Here is a 19,132-nt window from a genome sequence, read left to right as displayed (position 1 = left end):
TGAACAGAGAGCAAGAGGACAGCCATCTTGAGTGGCCTGACCATACACCTTTTATTTGGCATTTTATGATTAATAGAACTTTCAAATAGTATATAATCTCATTATTTCTAAAAGGAACCCTCCAAAGTAGACGTAGTATCTTCATTTTACTGATAAGTAAAAAGTTTGAGACAATTAGCTTGCCCAAGATCATACAGCTGGTGAAGGACAGAGCTGAGACTTCAATCTCTCTCTCCAAGGCCAATGCCTTGCTCATCACAGAAGTACCTGGTGATGGGTACTTGTGTTAAAGATGTTATTCTTATCTTTTGTCATCTGGGCTAGGCCTCAAAGCAGTTTAAATCACTCAGAGTTTCTACTAAGGAGTCTGACGTCTGAGTTATAAGCCTGCTGTGAGAAAAGCTGCTCCTAAGCAGTAGCAGGAAGCACTGCAGTTACTTTGGGGACAGCTGGTTAACTCCAGCACTACAACCTGATCTGCCAGTGTAGCTGTTCCCAAATTTTGCTGCACATTAGAATCATCTAGAGAGATTTTTAAAGTCTCCATGCCCACCTTGCACCCCATACCAATTGAATCAGAATGTCTGAAGGCAGGAATCAGGCATTAGTATGACTCATAAAAGGACAAACTGATAATTTGAAATTCATCAAAATTAAAAAACTTCTGCTCCACAAAAACCATATTAAGAGAACTAAAAGTCATATTGGCATAAGACACGAAGAGACATCTCACCAAAGAGGATACGTAGATAGCAAATAAGTACATGAAAAGATGTTCAACATCATTAGCCATTAGGGAAATGCAAATTAAAACCACAATGATATATCACACTACCTTTCAGAATAGCTTAAATAAAAAACGGTGACGGGGGCAGAGTCAAGATGGCGTACTAGGAGGATGCGGAATTTTCGTCTCCTCTCAACTAGGGCACCTACCAGGCTCCCGTGGGGCACCATGGAGACCTAAGGGTATGGGAAGAAACCCCAGTGACTGGGTAGGATGTGGGGCGTGGGGGGAGTGACGGGGGAGGAGAAGTGGAGGTGGGATGGGACTGGCACCCCTGACGGGCGGCTGGGGAAGGGGAAGGGATTCCCACGCCCCAAGGGGGAAACGGGAACCACTGGGAGGGCAGAGGATCAAAAGGGAGCGTGGCCAGGTTTCCCCTGCCCACCTGGACCCCCAGGAACCTGTTGAGAACCCAGGCCTGATCCTCTGCCCACCTAGGCCCCCTCCAGCCACAAGGGTCCTGAGGGAGTGGGAGGGAGGGAAGGGGGAGCAAAAGTAAAGGCTGGACCTACGGGACGGGCAGCCCTGAGGGGTGGATGGGGGAGGGGAAGGAGTTCCTACACCCAGCGGGACCCACCCACAGTTAGGGGTCCAGCCCGATGGTGGACAGCCTGGGGGAGACAGTGGGGAAGGGGTGCAAAGGAACAGAAGGAACGGGGCCAGTGCTTTCCCTGTCCACTTAGGCACCGGGAAGCCTGCTGGGCTCCCAGGCCTAATCCTCTGCCCTTGGAGCGTCCCTCCTGCCACACAGAGCCCAAGCCCTGCCCCTACACCCCCACCCAGGGCCCCACCTCTACACTCGGAGACCCCCTCTGAGACCCCCTCCAACGGCACTGGGCCTAAACTCCACCCACACACCCTCACGCAGGGCCCGACGTCCAAACTCCGTAACCCCACACTCCAGAGGTCCTCCTTTCGACGTGCTGCCTCTCCCCTTCTGGGCAGGTCCTAAGCAGAGGCCCCGCCCCATGCTCAAATTTCACCCCCCACCTGCCTAGGTCCTGCCCCACTCTAAACCCCGCCTCTGCCTAAGTTCCACCTCCACCCCCCAGCCTAAACTGTGCCCCCATAGCCAAGGCTTTTTTTTTTTCCTCTTTTAGATTGGGGTTCTGTTTTACCTTGTTGATTCACTGTTGTTGATTCTTTTATATTTTTCCTAATAAAGCTTTTATTTTTCTAATTTTATTTTATTCTTTATACTTTGTTAGTGACCTCTCCTTTTGGCTTGTTGCCCCCCTCCCTTTTTCTTCTTTTTTTTTGCTATGTTTTTATTTTACCTTGTTGCAGTTGTTTCAATTATAGTTTTATTTTTCCTGATGTATTTTTATCTTTCTAATTTTATTTTGTATTTTATTCTTTAATATTGTACTGTTCCTTTTTTTCTTTCTTTCTTCCTTTTTTTTTTACTGTGCCATGAAGCTTGCGGGATCTTGGTTCCCAGGCCAGAGGTCGGGTGGGAGCTCTGAGTCCAAACTGCTGGACTAACAGAGAACCTCAGACCCCAGGGAATATCAATCAGAGTGAGGCCTCCAGAAGGTCCTCATCTCAGCACCAAGACCCAGCTCTGTCTAACTGCCTGCAAACTCCAGTGCTGAATGTCTCAGGCCAAACAACCAGTAAGACAGGAATAAGCGCCACCCATCAAAAAAAAAAAGAAACGACAAAAAAAATATGTTACAGACGAAGGAGCAAGGTGAAAACCTACAAGACCAAATAAACGAAGAAGAAATAGGAAACCTACCTGAAAAAGAATTCAGAGTAATGACAGTAAAGATAATCCAAAATCTCAGAAACAGAATGGAGAAAACACAAGAAACATTTATCAAGGATCTAAAAGAACTAAAGAGCAAGCAAACAGTGATGAACAACACAATTACCAAAACTACAAATACTCTAGAAGGAATCAGTAACAGAATAACTGAGGCAGAAGAACGGATAAGTGAGCTGGAAGATAAAATGGTGGAAATAACTGCCAGGGAGCAGAATAAAGAAAACAGAATGAAAAGAATTGAGGACAGTCTCAGAGACCTCTGGGACAACATTAAATGCACCAACATTTGAATTATAGGGGTCCCAGAAGAAGAAGAGAAAAAGAAATGGTCTGAGAAAATATTTGAAGAGATTATAGTCAAAAACTTCCCTAACATGGCAAAGAAATAGTCAATCAAGTCCAGGAAGCACAGAGAGTCCCATACAGGATAAATCCAAGGAGAAACATCCAAGACACATATTAACCAAACTATCAAAAATTAAATACAAAGAAAATATATTAAAAGCAGCAAGGGAAAAGCAACAAATAACATACAAGGGAATCCCCATAAGGTTAACAACTGCTTTTTCAGCAGAAAGTCTGCAAACCAGAAGGGAGTGGCAGGACATATTTAAAGTGATGAAAGGGAAAAACCTACAACCAAGATTACTCTACCCAGCAAGGATCTCATTCAGATTCGATGGAGAAATTAAAACCTTTACAGATAAGCAAAAGTTAAGAGAATTCAGCACCACCAAACGAGCTTTACAACAAGTGTTAAAGGAACTTCTCTAGGCAGGAAACACAAGAGAAGGAAAAGGCCTACAATAACAAACCCAAAACAGTTAAGAAAATGGTAATAGGAACATACATATCGATAATTACCTTAAATGTAAATGGATTATATGCTCCAATGAAAAGACATAGACTGGCTGAATGGATACAAAAACAAGACCCATATATATGCTGTCTACAAGAGACGCACTTCAGACCTAGGGACACATACAGACTGAAAGTGAGGGGATGGAAAAAGATATTCCATGTAAATGGAAATCAAAAGAAAGCTGGAGTAGCAATACTCATATCAGACAAAATAAACTTTAAAATAAAGACTATTACAAGAGACAAAGAAGGACACTACACAATGATCAAGGGATCAATCCAAGAAGAAGCTATAACAATTGTAAATATTTATGCACCCAACATAGGAGCACCTCAATACATAAGGCAAATGCTAACAGCCATAAAAGGGGAAATCGACAGTAACACAATCATAGTAGGGGACTTTAACACCCCACTTTCACCAATGGACAGATCATCCAAAATGAAAATAAATAAGGAAACACAAACTTTAAATGACACATTAAACAAGATGGATTTAATTGATATTTATAGGACATTCCATCCAAAAACAACAGAATACACTTTCTTCTCAAGTGCACATGGAACATTCTCCAGGACAGATCATATCTTGGGTCACAAATCAAGCCTTGGTAAATTTAAGAAAATTGAAATCATATCAAGTATCTTTTCTGACCACAACAATATGAGACTAGACATCAATTACAGGAAAAAAACTGTAAAATATATAAACACATGGAGGCTAAACAATACACTACTAAATAACCAAGTGATCACTGAAGAAATCAAAGAGGAAATCAAAAAATACCTAGAAACAAATGACAATGAAAACACGACAACCCAAAACCTATGGGATGCAGCAAAAGCAGTTCTAAGAGGGGAGTTTATAGCAATACAATCCTACCTTAAGAAACAGGAAACATCTCAAATAAACAACCTAACATTACACCTAAAGCAATTAGAGAAAGAAGAACAAAAAAACCCCAAAGTTAGCAGAAGGAAAGAAATCATAAAGATCAGATCAGAAATAAATGAAAAAGAAATGAAGAAAACGATAGCAAAGATCAACAAAACTAAAAGCTGGTTCTTTGAGAAGATAAACAAAATTGATAAACCATTAGCCAGACTCAGCAAGAAAAAAAGGGGGAAGACTCAAATCAACACAATTAGAAATGAAAAAGAAGTAACAACTGACACTGCAGAAATACAAAGGATCATGAGAGATTATTAAAAGCATATGCCAATAAAATGGACAACCTGGAAGAAATGGACAAATTCTTAGAAAGGTATAACCTTGTAAGACTGAACCAGGAAGAAATAGAAAATATAAAGAGGCCAATCACAAGCACTGAAATTGAGACTGCGATTAAAAATCTTCCAACAAACAAAAGTCCAGGAACAGATGGCTTCACAGGCAAATTCTATCAAACATTCAGAGAAGAGCTAACACCTATCCTTCTCAAACTCTTCCAAAATATAGCAGAGGGAGGAACAGTACCAAACTCATTCTATGAGGCCACCATCACCCTGATACCAAAACCAGCAAAGATGTCACAAAAAAAGAAAACTACAGGGCTTCCCTGGTGGCGCAGTTGTTGAGAGTCTGCCTGCCGATGCAGGGGACACGGGTTCGTGCCCCGGTCCAGGGGGATCCTGTATGCCGCAGAACGGCTGGGCCCGTGAGCCATGGCTGCTCAGCCTGCGCGTCTGGAGCCTATGCTCCGCAACGGGAGAGGCCACAGCAGTGAGAGGCCCGCGTACTGCGAAGAAAAAAAAGAAAAGAAAACTACAGGCCAATACATCGATGCAAAAATCCTCAACAAAATACTAGCAAACAGAATCCAACAGTACATTAATAGGATCATACATCATGATCAAGTGGGGTTTATCCCCGCAATGCAAGGACTCTTCAAGATATGCAAATCAATTAATGTGATATACCATATTAACAAATTGAAGGATAAAAACCATATGATCATCTCAATAGATGCAGAAAAAGCTGTCAACAAAATTCAACACCCATTTATGATAAAAAATCTCCAGAAAGTAGGCATAGAGGGAACCTACTTCAACATAATAAAGGCCATATATGACAGACCCACAGCCAACATCGTTGTCAGTGGTGAAAAACTAAAACCATTTCCTCTAAGATCAGGAAAAAGACAAGGTTGCCTACTCTCACCACTATTATTCAACATAGTTTTGGAAGTTTTAGCCACGGCAATCAGAGAAGAAAAAGAAATAAAAGGAATCCAAATCGGAAAAGAAGAAGTAAAACTGTCACTGTTTGCAGATGACAGGATACCATACACAGAGAATCCTAAAGATGCTACCAGAAAACTACTAGAGCTAATCAATGAATTTGGTAGAGTAGAAGGATACAAAATTAATGCACAGAAATCTTTTGCATTCCTATACACTAATGATGAAAAATCTGAAAGAGAAATTAAGGAAACACTCCTATTTACCACTGCAACAAAAAGAATAAAATACCTAGGAATAAACCTACCAAAGGAGACAAAAGACCTGTATGCAGAAAACTATAAGACACTGATGAAAGAAATTAAAGATGATACAAACAGATGGAGAGATATACTATGTGCCTGGATTGTAAGAATCAATATTGTGAAAATGACTCTACTACCCAAAGCAATCGACAGATTCAATGCAATCCCTATCAAACTACCAATGGCATTTTTCACAGAACTAGAATAAAAAATTACAAAATTTGTATGGAAACACAAAAGACCCCAAATAGCCAAAGCAATCTTGAGAACGAAAAATGGAGCTGGAGGAATCAGGCTCCCTGACTTCAGACTATACTACAAAGCTATAGTAATCAAGACAATATGGTACTGGCACAAAAACAGAAAGATAGATCAATGGAACAGGATAGAAAGCCCAGAGATAAACCCATGCACATATGGTCACCTTATCTTTGATAAAGGAGGCAGGAATGTACAGTGGAGAAAGGACAGCCTCTTCAATAAGTGGTGCTGGGAACCTGGACAGGTACATGTAAAAGTATGAGATTAGATCACTCCCTAACACCATACACAAAAATAAGCTCAAAATGAATTAAAGACCTAAATGTAAGGCCAGAAACTATCAAACTCTTAGAGGAAAACATAGGCAGGACACTATGACATAAATCACAGCAAGATCCTTTTCGACCACCTCCTAGAGAAATGGAAATAAAAACAAAAATAAACAAATGGGACCTAATGAATCTTCAAAGCTTTTGCACAGCAAAGGAAACCATAAACAAGACCAAAAGACAACCCTCAGAATGGCAGAAAATATTTGCAAATGAAGCAACTGAAAAAGGATTAATCTCCAAAATTTATAAGCAGCTCATGCAGCTTAAAAACAAACAACCCAATCCAAAAATGGGCAGAAGACCTAAATAGACATTTCTCTAAAGAAGATATACAGACTGCCAACAAACACATGAAAGAATGCTCAACATCACTAATCATTAGAGAAATGCAAGTCAAAACTACAATGAGATATCATCTCACACCAGTCAGAATGTCCGTCATCAAAAAATCTAGAAACAATAAATGCTGGAGAGGGTGTGGAGAAAAGGGAACCCTCTTGCACTGTTGGTGGGAATGTAAATTGATACAGCCACAGTGGAGAACAGTATGGAGGTTCCTTAAAAAACTACAAATAGAACTACCATATGACCCAGCAATCCCACTACTGGGCATATACCCTGAGAAAACCATAATTCAAAAAGAGTCATGTACCAAAATGTTCATTGCAGCTCTATTTACAATAGCCCGGAGATGGAAACAACCTAAGTGTCCATCATCGGATGAATGGATAAAGAAGATGTGGCACATATATACAATGGAATATTACTCAGCCATAAAAAGAAATGAAATTGAGCTATTTGTAATGAGGTGGAGAGACCTAGAGTCTGTCATACAGAGTGAAGTAAGTCAGAAAGAGAGAGACAAATACCATATGCTAACACATACGTATGGAATTTAAGAAAAAAAAATGTCATGAAGAACCTAGGGGTAAGACAGGAATAAAGACACAGACCTACTAGAGAATGACTTGAGGACATGGGGAGGGGGAAGGGTAAGCTGTGACAAAGCGAGAGAGAGGCATGGACATATGTACACTACCAAATGTAAGGTAGATAGCTAGTGGGAAGCAGCCGCATAGCACAGGGAGATCAGCTCGGTGCTTTGTGATCGCCTGGAGGGGTGGGATAGGGAGGGTGGGAGGGAGGGAGACGCAAGAGGGAAGAGATATGGGAACATATGTATATATATAACTGATTCATTTTGTTGTAAAGCAGAAACTAACACACCACTGTAAAGCAATTATACTCCAATAAAGATGTTAAAAAAAAAACAGAAATATAGATCAGTGGAACAAGATAGAAAGCACAGAGATAAACCCACACACATATGGTCACCTTATTTTTGATAAAGGAGGTAAGAATACACAATGGAGAAAAGACAGTCTCTTCAATAAGTGGTGCTGGGAAAACTGGACAGCTACATGTAAAAGAATGAAATTAGAACACTTCCTAACACCATACACAAAAATAAACTCAAAATGGATTAAAGACCTAAATGTAAGGCCAGACACTGTAAAATTCTTAGAGGAAAACACAGGCAGAACACTCTATGACATAAATCACAGCAAGATCCTTTTTGACCCACCTCCTAGAGAAATGGAAATAAAACCCAAAATAAACAAATGGGACCTAATGAAACTTAAAAGCTTTTGCACAGCAAAGGAAACCATAAACAAGATGAAAGACAACTCTCAGAATGGGAGGAAATATTTGCAAATGAATCAACTGACAAAGGATTAATCTCCAAAATATATAAGCAGCTCATGCAGCTCAATATCCAAAAGCAAACAACCCAATCCAAAAATGGGCAGAAGACCTAAATAGACATTTCTCCAAAGAAGATATACAGATTGCCAACAAACAAGTGAAAAGCTGCTCAACATCACTAATCATTAGAGAAATGCACATCAAAACTACAATGAGGTATCACCTCACACCAGTCAGAATGGCCATCATCAAAAAATCTACAAACAATAAATGCTGGAGAGGGTGTGGAGAAAAGGGAACACTCTTGCACTCTTGGTGGGAATGTAAATTGATACAGCCACTATGGAGAACAATATGGAGGTCCTTAAAAAACTAAAAATAGAACTACCAAATGTCCTAGAAAACCCACTACTGGGCATATACCCTGAGAAAAGCATAATTCAAAAGGAGTCATGTACCACAATGTTCACTGCAGCTCTATTTACAATAGCCAGGACATGGAAGCAACCTAAGTGTCCATCAACAGGTGAATGGATAAAAAGATGTGGCACATATATATAATGGAATATTACTCAAGCCATAAAAAGAAACAAAATTGAGTTATTTGTAGTGAGGTGGACAGACCTAGAGTCTGTCATACAGAGTGAGTCAGAAAGAGAAAAACTAATACCGTATGCTAATACATATATATGGAATCTAAAAAAAAAATGGTTCTGAAGAACCTAGGGGCAGGACAGGAATAAAGACACAGACATAGAGAATGGACTTGAGGACATGGGGAGGGGGAAGGGTAAGCTGGGACGAAGTGAGAGAGCAGCACTGACATATATACACTACCAAATGTAAAACAGATAGCTAGTGGGAAGCAGCCGCATAGCACAGGGAGATCAGCTCGGTGCTTTGTGACCACCTAGAGGGGTGGGATAAGGAGGGTGGGAGGGAGACGCAAGAGGAAGGGAATATGCGGATATATGTATACATATAGCTGATTCACTTTGTTATACAGCAGAAACTAACACAACATTGTAAAGCAATTATACTCCAATAAAGATGTTAAAAAAAAAAAAGACAATACCAAATGCTGGTGAGCATGTGGAGAAACTGTTATTCCTCATACATCGCTGGTTGGAATATAAAATGGTATAGCCATTCTGGAAAAGAGTTTGGCAGTTTCTTACAGCACTAAACTTGCAACTACCGTATTACACAGTGATTGCACTCCTAGGCACTTATTCTAGAAAAATGAAGATTTATGTTCACACAAAACCCTGTACACAAAAGTTTATATCAGCTTTATTCACAATAGCCAAAAACTAGAAACAACCCAGATGTCAACATGTGAATGGTTAAACAAACTGTGGTATATCCATATCATGGAATATTATTCTGACATAAAAATGAGCAAAGTTTTTATATACACAACAACTGGGTGAATCCTCAGAAAATTATGCTGAGTGAAAAAAGCCAGTCTTAAAAGGGTATATACTGTTATGAGTCCATTTATATAACATACTTCGAATGACAAAATTACAGAAATGCAGAACAGATCAGCAGTTTCCAGTGGTGGGAGGGAAGTGGGTATGGTTACAAAAGGTCAATAGGAGGGATCCCGGTGGTGATCCAAATATTTTGTATCTGACTGTATCAATGTCAATATCCTGGGTGTGATATGTACTACAGTTTTGCAAGATGTTACCAATCAAGGAAACTGGATAAAGTACACATGAGATCTCTATTTTTTTCTACAACTGTATATGAATCTACAATTACCTCAAAAAGTTTAAAAATATATACATTTGTAAATAAATGAGTGCATGTGTGTGTGCGTTTCCCCCAAAATTGGAGACTGTATTTTTTAAAAAGCTTGCTAGGTAATTATGAGATGGATCCAGATTAGAGAACCACTATTCAAATGTTGCTTTATGTTTTTGATACTGAATCAATAGTTGCATCTATGTTTATGAGTGCATTCTCTGAAGAAAACAAATAAGAATGCTAGAGTATGCAAAATTTTGCAATATATATATTTATGAATTACAAGGTAAACAGAAATGTTTTATGGCTCTGGCGCTCACACTGTAGATTCTTTTGGTATACACTTTAAAACAATACTGTGGCTACTTATTATGATATTACCATAAAAAACTGTAGATGGTTTTCTACACATTTTGAAATTGAACTGTTTAGACCACATTTTGAAAATAGGGACACTATAGGCTCTGGATAGAGAACAAAATCAGGAATAAACTGTGTCATCAAAGACATTAGGAGGAAATGCATCCTTACTTTTGTCTCTGCTGATCAATCCAGAATTTACAGCTCCTCCTGACAAAGTCACAGCCCAGTCCTCGGCCCCAGTCTAACTTCTCAGCCATGCTGTAATTAGCTTTATACCAGCTGTGGAAATAATTGAAACAAAGCACTTTATATTACTGTCATTTAAAAAACAACTCCAGCATACCAATTACAAATCTCAACAATAAGCAAACTAGAACCTCAAAAACGACTTTGGTGACCATCCCCACAGATGAGCATTTATAAACAAAGTCCTTGCTGCACAGGATCACTGCAGCAGGGACTGTGAAATTTTAGTCTTGAGGAAAACATGAGTACTCGAGGGTGCTTTTACATTTGAAAAAAACCAAACCAAACCAAACCGTGTTCCCATTGTAATTTTCAAAGATGATATAAGTCACAGAGGAGAAAATGATTAAGGTGTGAGACAAGGAGAATAAAGGGCAAAGAAACAAAGAGAATGAGAGAAAAAGAGAAGGGAGTAAATTGAAGAAGAAAAGTAGAATTACTAGTTGTCTAGCCTTTACCTAATCTGATCCAGTTGGCCCTAGTTTCTTGCTTCCCTGGCCTTGAATTTGTGATATTCTATCAATATGGCTCCTGCTTGTGACTAAACATTACACCATTATAATAAGACAAATGAATACTATGGCCAATACATTAAAAATGTTCCAATTTCAGAGAAAAACCACAGTGATTTATCGATACTTTCCTGGCAAAATTAATCAAAGGCAATGAACCTACTTTTAGTTTTTCTTCTTTATTCTTAATGACAAGATTAGTTTACAAGTTATAAAGCTATACAAAATAGCTTCTTTCATGCTTGTATTATATCTTCTCCCCTTAGAATTACCAAAACAGTAATAAATACACAGGCTCAAAAGTTGAGGGAATGATAAGAATCATCCCCTCCACTCTAGCACTTCCCACAAAATCTAACAACAGCAGAAATATGCAACATAGCATCTTTCAAAACCTTCTCCCCTTTCAAAGAACAGAACACTGAGAGAGAAACTGAAGAAATAAAGCCTGGCACTCCAATACCAAAATGCCTGAAACCTCTGCAGCTACAGTGTAAGTCACCTTAATTAGCTAACTTGGTATCACAGCAGGTCAAGCTGCCCGGATAGTAACAGGTGCCCTCAATCTTGCACACTAGCAAGTATTTTAGCAGTGCCTAGGTAAGGAAGTCTTTCTCCCAAAGGATAAAATATAATGTAATTAGATTCCCTTAGGAATTACCATATCTAGTATAGGTTGATGAGTGCAAAGCATAGTATCAACACTGTCATTAAATCATTTGCTAGGCACTCCAGCTACATTTCTTGAAACCTCCTTCATGTTTTCTTTGCAGTTCTTCCTGTACTATTAGTCAACAGTTATTAAGCACTTCTTATGTGCTAGGCACTTTGCTAAGTGTAGCTAAGGCTACAGCAGTGAATAAACACTTTCTGCCCTTGTGAACAATATAATCTAGTGGGGAAGGCAGATACCAAAAAGAAAATTACAAGTGTGATAAGTAGGACAGGGGTTAAGTACAAGGTGATAATAGGAGCACATTGATAGGGAAACCTAAGCTAGTCTGGGGAATTAGGAAAGGTTTTTCTGAGGAAGCAACTTTAAGCTAAACCTAGAAGGGTGAGCACAAGTTAGCTGAGGGAGCAATTAGAAACAAGATTTCTTGGTGGCATTAGTGGGTTGTGAAATCAATTTAGTGGATCTTAATCAACGTTTCTTTCTCTCTCTCTTTTAAAATCAATAGAATACATCTGTAAAAAAAATTACATATTAAAATAAAAGATTAAAAAATAAAATCAATAGAAAAGAGGACTACATTGTAGATAGTAAGGGTAAATATTGTTTCGTGAAACTTTGAATGATTCAGTTTTTGTTGTTTTTAATTAATTAATTTTGGGCTACACTGGGTCTTTCTTGCTACCCGCGGGCTTTCTCTAGTTGTGGTGAGTGGGGGCTACTCTTCATCGTGGTGTGAGGACTTCTCACGGCAGTGGCTTCTCTTGTTGTGGAGCACGGGCTCTAGGCGTGCGGGCTTCAGTAGTTGTGGCGTGCGGGCTTCAGTAGTTGTGGCCTGTGGGCTCAGTAGCTGTGGCTCACGAGCTCTCGAGCGCTAGTTGTGGCGCACAGGCTTAGTTGCTCTGCGGCATGTAGGATCTTCCCGGACCACGGATTGAACCCATGTCCCCTGCATTGGCAGGCAGATTCTCAACCACTGTGCCACCAGGGAAGTCCTGAATGATTCAGTTTTACATGTAATACCTAATACTTAATTGACCCTTATAATGTGCCAAGTACTCTATTAAGGAGTTTACATGTATCAACTCATTCAAGGCTCATAAAACTCTATGAGGTAGATATCACTTTTTATCCCTATTTTATAGAGGAAAGAACTGAGGCAAGGATACAACTAGTAAATGGCAGAGCTGGGATTTGAATCTAGGGTTCTGGCTTCAATGTTTTTGAGCTTTAAAAAAAAATGGAAATATAATTCACATATCATAAAATTTACCCTCATAACGTGTACAATTCAATGTTTTTAGTATATTCACAAGGTTGTGCAACCATTACCACGATCTAATTTCAGAACATTTTCATCACCCCCAAAAAAACTATGTACCCATTAGCAGTCACTCCTTAGTCCCTGGCAACCACTAGTCTATTGCCTGTCTTTGTAGATTAGCGTATTGTGGACCTTTCATAGAAATGGAGTGTGGTCCTTTGCGTCTGGCTTCTTTCACCTGGCATAATATTTTCAAGGTTCATACATCTCGTAGCATGTATTAGTACTTCATTCCTTTTTTAAAACATTTTTAGAGCAGTTTTAGGTACACAGCAAAACTGAGTGGCCAGTACAGAGTTCCCATACACCCCCTGCCCTGCAACACACATACCCTCCCCCTACCATCAATATACTGCAACAGAGTGCTACATTTGTTACAATCAATAAACCTACATTGACACGTCATCATCACCTAAAATCCATAGTTTATATTAGGGTTTACTGTTGGTGTTGTACATTCAATGAGTTTGGACAAATGTATAATGACATGTAGCCATCATTATTCTGTAAAGTATCATACAGAATAATTTCATTGCCCTTAAAACCCTCTGTGGTCTGCTTGTTCATCCCTCCTTTCCCTTAACCCCTGGCAAACACTGATCTTTTTACTCACTCCATAGTTTTGCCTTTTCCAGGATGTCGTATAGTTGGAATCATACAGTATGTAGCCTTTTCAGATTGGCTTCTTTCACTTAGCAATATGCATTTAAGGTTCCTTCATGTCCTTTTATGGCTCGACAGCTCATTTCTTTTTAGCTCTGAATAATATTCCATTGTCTGGATGTACCACAATTTATTTATCCATTCACATATTGAAGGACAACTTGGTTGCTTCCACCTTTTGGCAATTATGAATAAAGCTGCTATAAACCTCTGTATAGAGGTTTTTTTGTAGGCATAAGTTTTTAATCCGTTTGATTAAATACCAAGTAGCATAATTGCTGGGTTGCTATGGTATGAGTATGTCTGGTTTTGTAAATCAATGCCAAACTATTTTCCAAAGTGGCTGTATCATTTTACATTCCCATCAGCAGTGTATGAGGGTTCCAATTTTCCCACATCAATATTTGCCATTGTCTTTTTTTTTTTTTCTTTTTTTGGGCTTGCTGCATGGCTTGTAGGATCTCAGTTCCCTCACCAGGGACTGAACCTGCACCCTCAGCAGTGAAAGCGCGGAGTCCTAACCACTGAATTCCCTGCCATTGTCTTTTTTATTATAGCCATCCTAGTGGGTGTGAAGTAGCACTGTGGTTTTCATTTGCATTTCCCCAATGATGCTGAGAATCATTTCATGTGCTTATTAATCATTTGTATATCTTTAGAGAAATATCTATTGAAATCCCTCACCAATTTTATTTATTTATTTATTTGTTTGTTTGTACGCGGGCCTCTCACTGTTGTGGCCTCTCCCATTGCGGAGCACAGGCTCCAGACGCGCAGGCTCAGCGGCCATGGCTCACGGGCCCAGCCGCTCCACGGCATGTGGGATCTTCCCGGACCGGGGCACGAACCCGTGTCCCCTGCATCGGCAGGTGGACTCTCAACCACTGCACCACCAGGGAAGCCCCCTCACCAATTTTTAAATTGAGTTGTCTTTTTATTTCGAGTTGTAAGAGTTCTTTATATATTCTGGGTACTAGATCCTTATCAGATAGATAATTGGCAAATATTTTCTCCTTTTGTGAGTTCTTTCCACTTTCTTGATAGTGCCCTTTGAAGTACAAGTATTTAATTTTGATGAAGTCCAATTTATCTATTTTTTCTTTGGTTGCTTGTGCTTTTGGTGTCATATCTAAGAAATCACTGCCTAATCTAGTATCATGAAGATTTACACCAATATTTCCTTCTAAGAGTTGTATAGTTTTAGCCTTATATTTAGGTCTTCAATCCATTTTGAGTTAATTTTTATATATCATGTGTGATAGGGGTTCATTCTTTTGTATATGGATATCCAGTTGTCCCAACACCATTTGTTGAAAAAACTATTCTTTCCCCATTAAATGGTTTTGGCACCCTCGTCAACATCTTTACTCTTAACCATTATATATGTATGTGTGTACTTTGGTCGTGATGCATTTCTCACTGTGTGAGACACCATGCCTAAAAAACTTCTAAACAACATTTTGCAGAATGTGTGAAGGGCTTTGGGCAGTAGAAAGGACCACCTGAGATGCAGGGAGACATTAAAAAAAGGCAACTATAGTAATCCAAGGAAAAGATAATGGTGGCCTTGATAAATGTGACCCAAAAAGTAGACAGACTCCTGGGATACTGAAGAGCTGAAAATTAAGCAAGATTTATGATTGATTAGATGTGAGAGGTAGGGAGAGGGAGGTGTCAAGGATGATTCCCAGGTTTCTGGATGGAAACATGATAATGTCTTTTACTGGGAGAAGAAACTTAGCTAATCTACACTGAAGTCTTATGGATTTATGAAAATTAATTTCCACATCTACAATTTAAAAATACTGCCAGATACTTAGAAACATCTGGCTGATTTTTCTCTTGCAACAGAAAAAGGAAGAAATGCTTTAAAATTCACCAGTGCCATGGTTTCACTAGTCACTCACACACTCCACAGTGCTTTTATATCCTACTGGTATCTTAAAGAAACTAGCATTATTTACAGAAGGGCTATAAATAGGTTGTTAAACAGAGCAGCAGGACCACTTTTGTTGGCCATTGCTTGTTAGAGATAAATGGGAAAGAGCTATAATGGCACTAAAAGGAATCCAGCATTTTTTTTTTTCTTTTCAAAACTACTAATTTCCCGGGCTTCCCTGGTGGCGCAGTGGTTGAGAGTCCGCCTGCCGATGCAGGGGACACGAGTTCGTGCCCTGGTCTGGGAAGATCCCACATGCCGCGGAGCGGCTGGGCCCATGAGCCGTGGCCGTTGAGCCTGCGTGTCCGGAGCCTGTGCCCCGCGGCGGGGGAGGCCACGACAGTGGGAGGCCCACATACTGCAAAAAAAAAAAAAAAAAAAATGAATTTCCCTACTTGGTCCACTGAAAATGACGAGAAGCAATGACAACCCAGTAGAAATGAACACAGTCCCTAGACTGTGGTTTCTAAAAGCTATTCTCCATCAAAAGGAACATTCCAGTGCTCCTTGGAAGACTGGCTAATGCCAGATGTAGGATGATACAGGGTATGTGCAGATCAGCCTGGTACATCCTGCTATACCAAAAAGCAAGGAAGCTATCAAAAACTGAGACTTGTTAAAAAAAAAAACCCAGGAACCCACAGTGAAAAAGACTCCCACCGGAGTCATTTAAAAACGGTATTCTATTGCTTTACAAGAAAGTTCTACTGCCTTAAAAACCAGGAATCTATACATAAACCAATTTCACTTACAATTAAAAAAAATTGTTTAGGTAAGCTTTTCCTTCATATCCGCATGGCCTCTACTTATTAAAAAATCTCATTATGCCAGGGATTTATTTCTATTCATTACTATACACCTCAGGGTCTCAAACATTTACTGAATGAATGAATGGAGGTGGTACAGGTAATGGATAGCTAACTGCACAAAATTTTAAAAATAGGTACATTTTACTTCAGTGTAAAATGTCAGTATTTTCTTAAGCTAATGTTTATTTCATCTTAATAGTAATCTTAATATTCATTTCATTTTAATAAACAATTCATATAAAATTCTCACAGCTGTCTTACCCAGTGTCCTCCATTAACGCCAGAGTGATTCGAGAGAGGACTCGGTTCTGGGTGTGAGAACCAGTCATTGCTTCATTCTGAAAATCACCAACAGATTTTAATTAGAAGACTGGACTCCTTGCAAGTCCCAATAATTTCCGTGAGTGCTTTGATGTATATTTAAAATGTTGCAAGTGTGAGGGCTGACAAAATATTGACTTAAAATAGTGGAATACATAAGTCGTCTTTAAGATGACAAGACTGAAGCTTAAAGCAAAATCTACTTTCTGCCTCAAATGTCTATAGTGTATACAATTTCCCTGTAATGATAGATAACTAGCATTTAGAACTCTGTGATAAAAATGAAGATAAATATATGGAAACAGAAATACTGTAAAAACATTACACTATTCAGGCAAAGTAAAGTGGGTGGTTGAGACAGATGCCCAGATAATGGAGTGGGGAATGGAATACTTGCCTGAATTACAAAGAAAATGCTTTTATAACCAACTTTCTATACTTTGCGATCACATATTAATATGCAAAACAAGTATCACAGAATCATAGGATCAAAGGAGTTGCCTGAGGGAACCAAAATATCAAGGTCTACTAACTACCCAATGTCTTTTTTTTTTTTTTTCCAGTGTCTTAATTTCTATAATAAAATTCCTACCAGGAGGTCACCTAATGGTAAGGACTTCACTGTCTCTCAAGGAAGCATATTCTATCTTTGGGAAGCTCTGATTATTCCTTTTTTTGGGCAGGGGGGCGCCTGTACGGCTTGCAGGATCTAAGTTCCCAGACCAGGGATCAAACCCATGATTTGATCAGCAGCGAAAGCACGGAGTCCTAACCACTGGACTCCAGGGAATTCCCGTATTCTGCTAATCTTTATGTTGAACACTGGATGGCCATCTCAAGTACTTTAATATCATCTTTTAAAAAAAATAGTTCAAGGACACAAAGTTGATTTCAGAGGAAAGGCAGCGGTTAATGAAACTAATAAAATGACTACTCTCAAGTTTTCTATTGAAAACTAAGTAAATTTTCATTTCTGGACAATCTACAGCTTTCTAAAGGGAATCACTTGAGAAAACTGCTTAAGGAAAATAAACTTATTCCCATGTGAGAAATAAGTGTACGTGTCTTCCGTAAGTTTTTATCACTGTTACTTTGTGGTCACCTAGATAAGAACAGTCAGCACAAGCATTAATTTCACTCTTTTCATAATTTTGCTAACTTGGATCATGGTGTATGTAACCTGCAACCATTTAATTATTTAAACAGACGTCTAAAAAAAAAATACACACACACACATACACACACACACATATACACCCTTTGACCCAGAAATTCCATTTCCAGGGATTTATCCTTCCTTTTTCTATATAAACAAATCTGATCTTGCATTAACTTTCTAGTTCTGCTCCCCTGGAAACCTAATAAGGGTGGAATGTCAACTGTGCTACTAGGCAACGGGACTTAAGGAAAAAACACCACCTGTTATGCCTCTAGACTTGGGATTACTATAAATGAACATGAATACCTGTTGGTAAACCACAGTTTTGGACTTCTCTGTGTGCAGTGATTCTTATGGGTATGTCCCTTACAGGCATCTGGAAGTTATGTCTATGAAACTGTTAAAAAAAGATGTTGGTTCTTATTTGGGACATGGTACTTCTAAACCAGGCTGGTTCTTGCACCCCTCTATTATGGTCTTATGCTTATGGTATTTGAGTTGGAGGGAGAGGGAGAGAGGCATGGATGACAGCTGTTAGACTACTGTGTAGAGCACTAGAGAAATGCCTGACTCTGACATGCTGGCATGCTGTACTTTCTTTCTTGTATCCTTCTAATGGTTTTTGAATGTGACCTGTTTAGGTCTTATAGGTTTGACTGACTGTTTAGTTGAACCAAAGAACACCTACTGGAATGCCACTCCTGTAAGGCACTGAAGATATAAATAAATTGCTCATTACAACATTTTTAAGACAAAAAATTTAAAACATAATTATTCATTAAAAAGGACTGTTTTTACATTCATATAATATTATGTAGCTGTTTAAAAATAAGTAGATCCATGTATACAGTCTATTCTACTAATGCATGTATTTTTGTAATGTAAATGAGCTCATGTGAGACTAGTAAATAAGGGAATGACATCAGTATAAGATGGAATCATGTTGGTTCATAATGATTCCTCTCTGGATTTTAATGTTTTGTGCAATGGAGCAATAGCAGCTAAATTAATCACTTTGCTGTACACCTGAAACTAATACAACATTGTTAATCAACTATGTTCCAATATAAAATAAAAAACAAACAAAAAACCAAAATACACTAAGAGAGCAGAACACAGCAACAGAGGAGTGCTGTGCTGTGTATGATGCTCATTCACTCCAT

The 19,132-nt window shown here is 39.0% G+C and overlaps 1 protein-coding gene across 2 annotated transcripts in view; it reads right to left on the bottom strand.

The window, feature by feature from the left end:
* Nucleotides 1-19,132, bottom strand: part of LMLN (leishmanolysin like peptidase) — a 78,130-nt gene that overhangs the window by 19,805 nt on the left and 39,193 nt on the right. Inside the window, exons 11-12 of one of the 2 annotated variants that reach the window (XM_067738617.1) lie at nt 16,751-16,827; nt 10,492-10,602 (exon numbers count right to left, since the gene is read on the bottom strand). In XM_067738617.1, coding sequence (XP_067594718.1) covers nt 10,492-10,602; nt 16,751-16,827 — 188 coding nt within the window. The remainder of the gene's footprint in view (nt 1-10,491; nt 10,603-16,750; nt 16,828-19,132) is intronic. The other variant, XM_067738618.1, reaches the window with a different exon arrangement.

Source organism: Pseudorca crassidens, chromosome 5 (assembly GCF_039906515.1).
Source record: "Pseudorca crassidens isolate mPseCra1 chromosome 5, mPseCra1.hap1, whole genome shotgun sequence".
NCBI lineage: Eukaryota > Metazoa > Chordata > Mammalia > Artiodactyla > Delphinidae > Pseudorca > Pseudorca crassidens.
The sequence above is the reverse complement of the archived record's forward strand: the minus strand, read 5'-3'. Positions and strand labels throughout refer to the sequence as shown.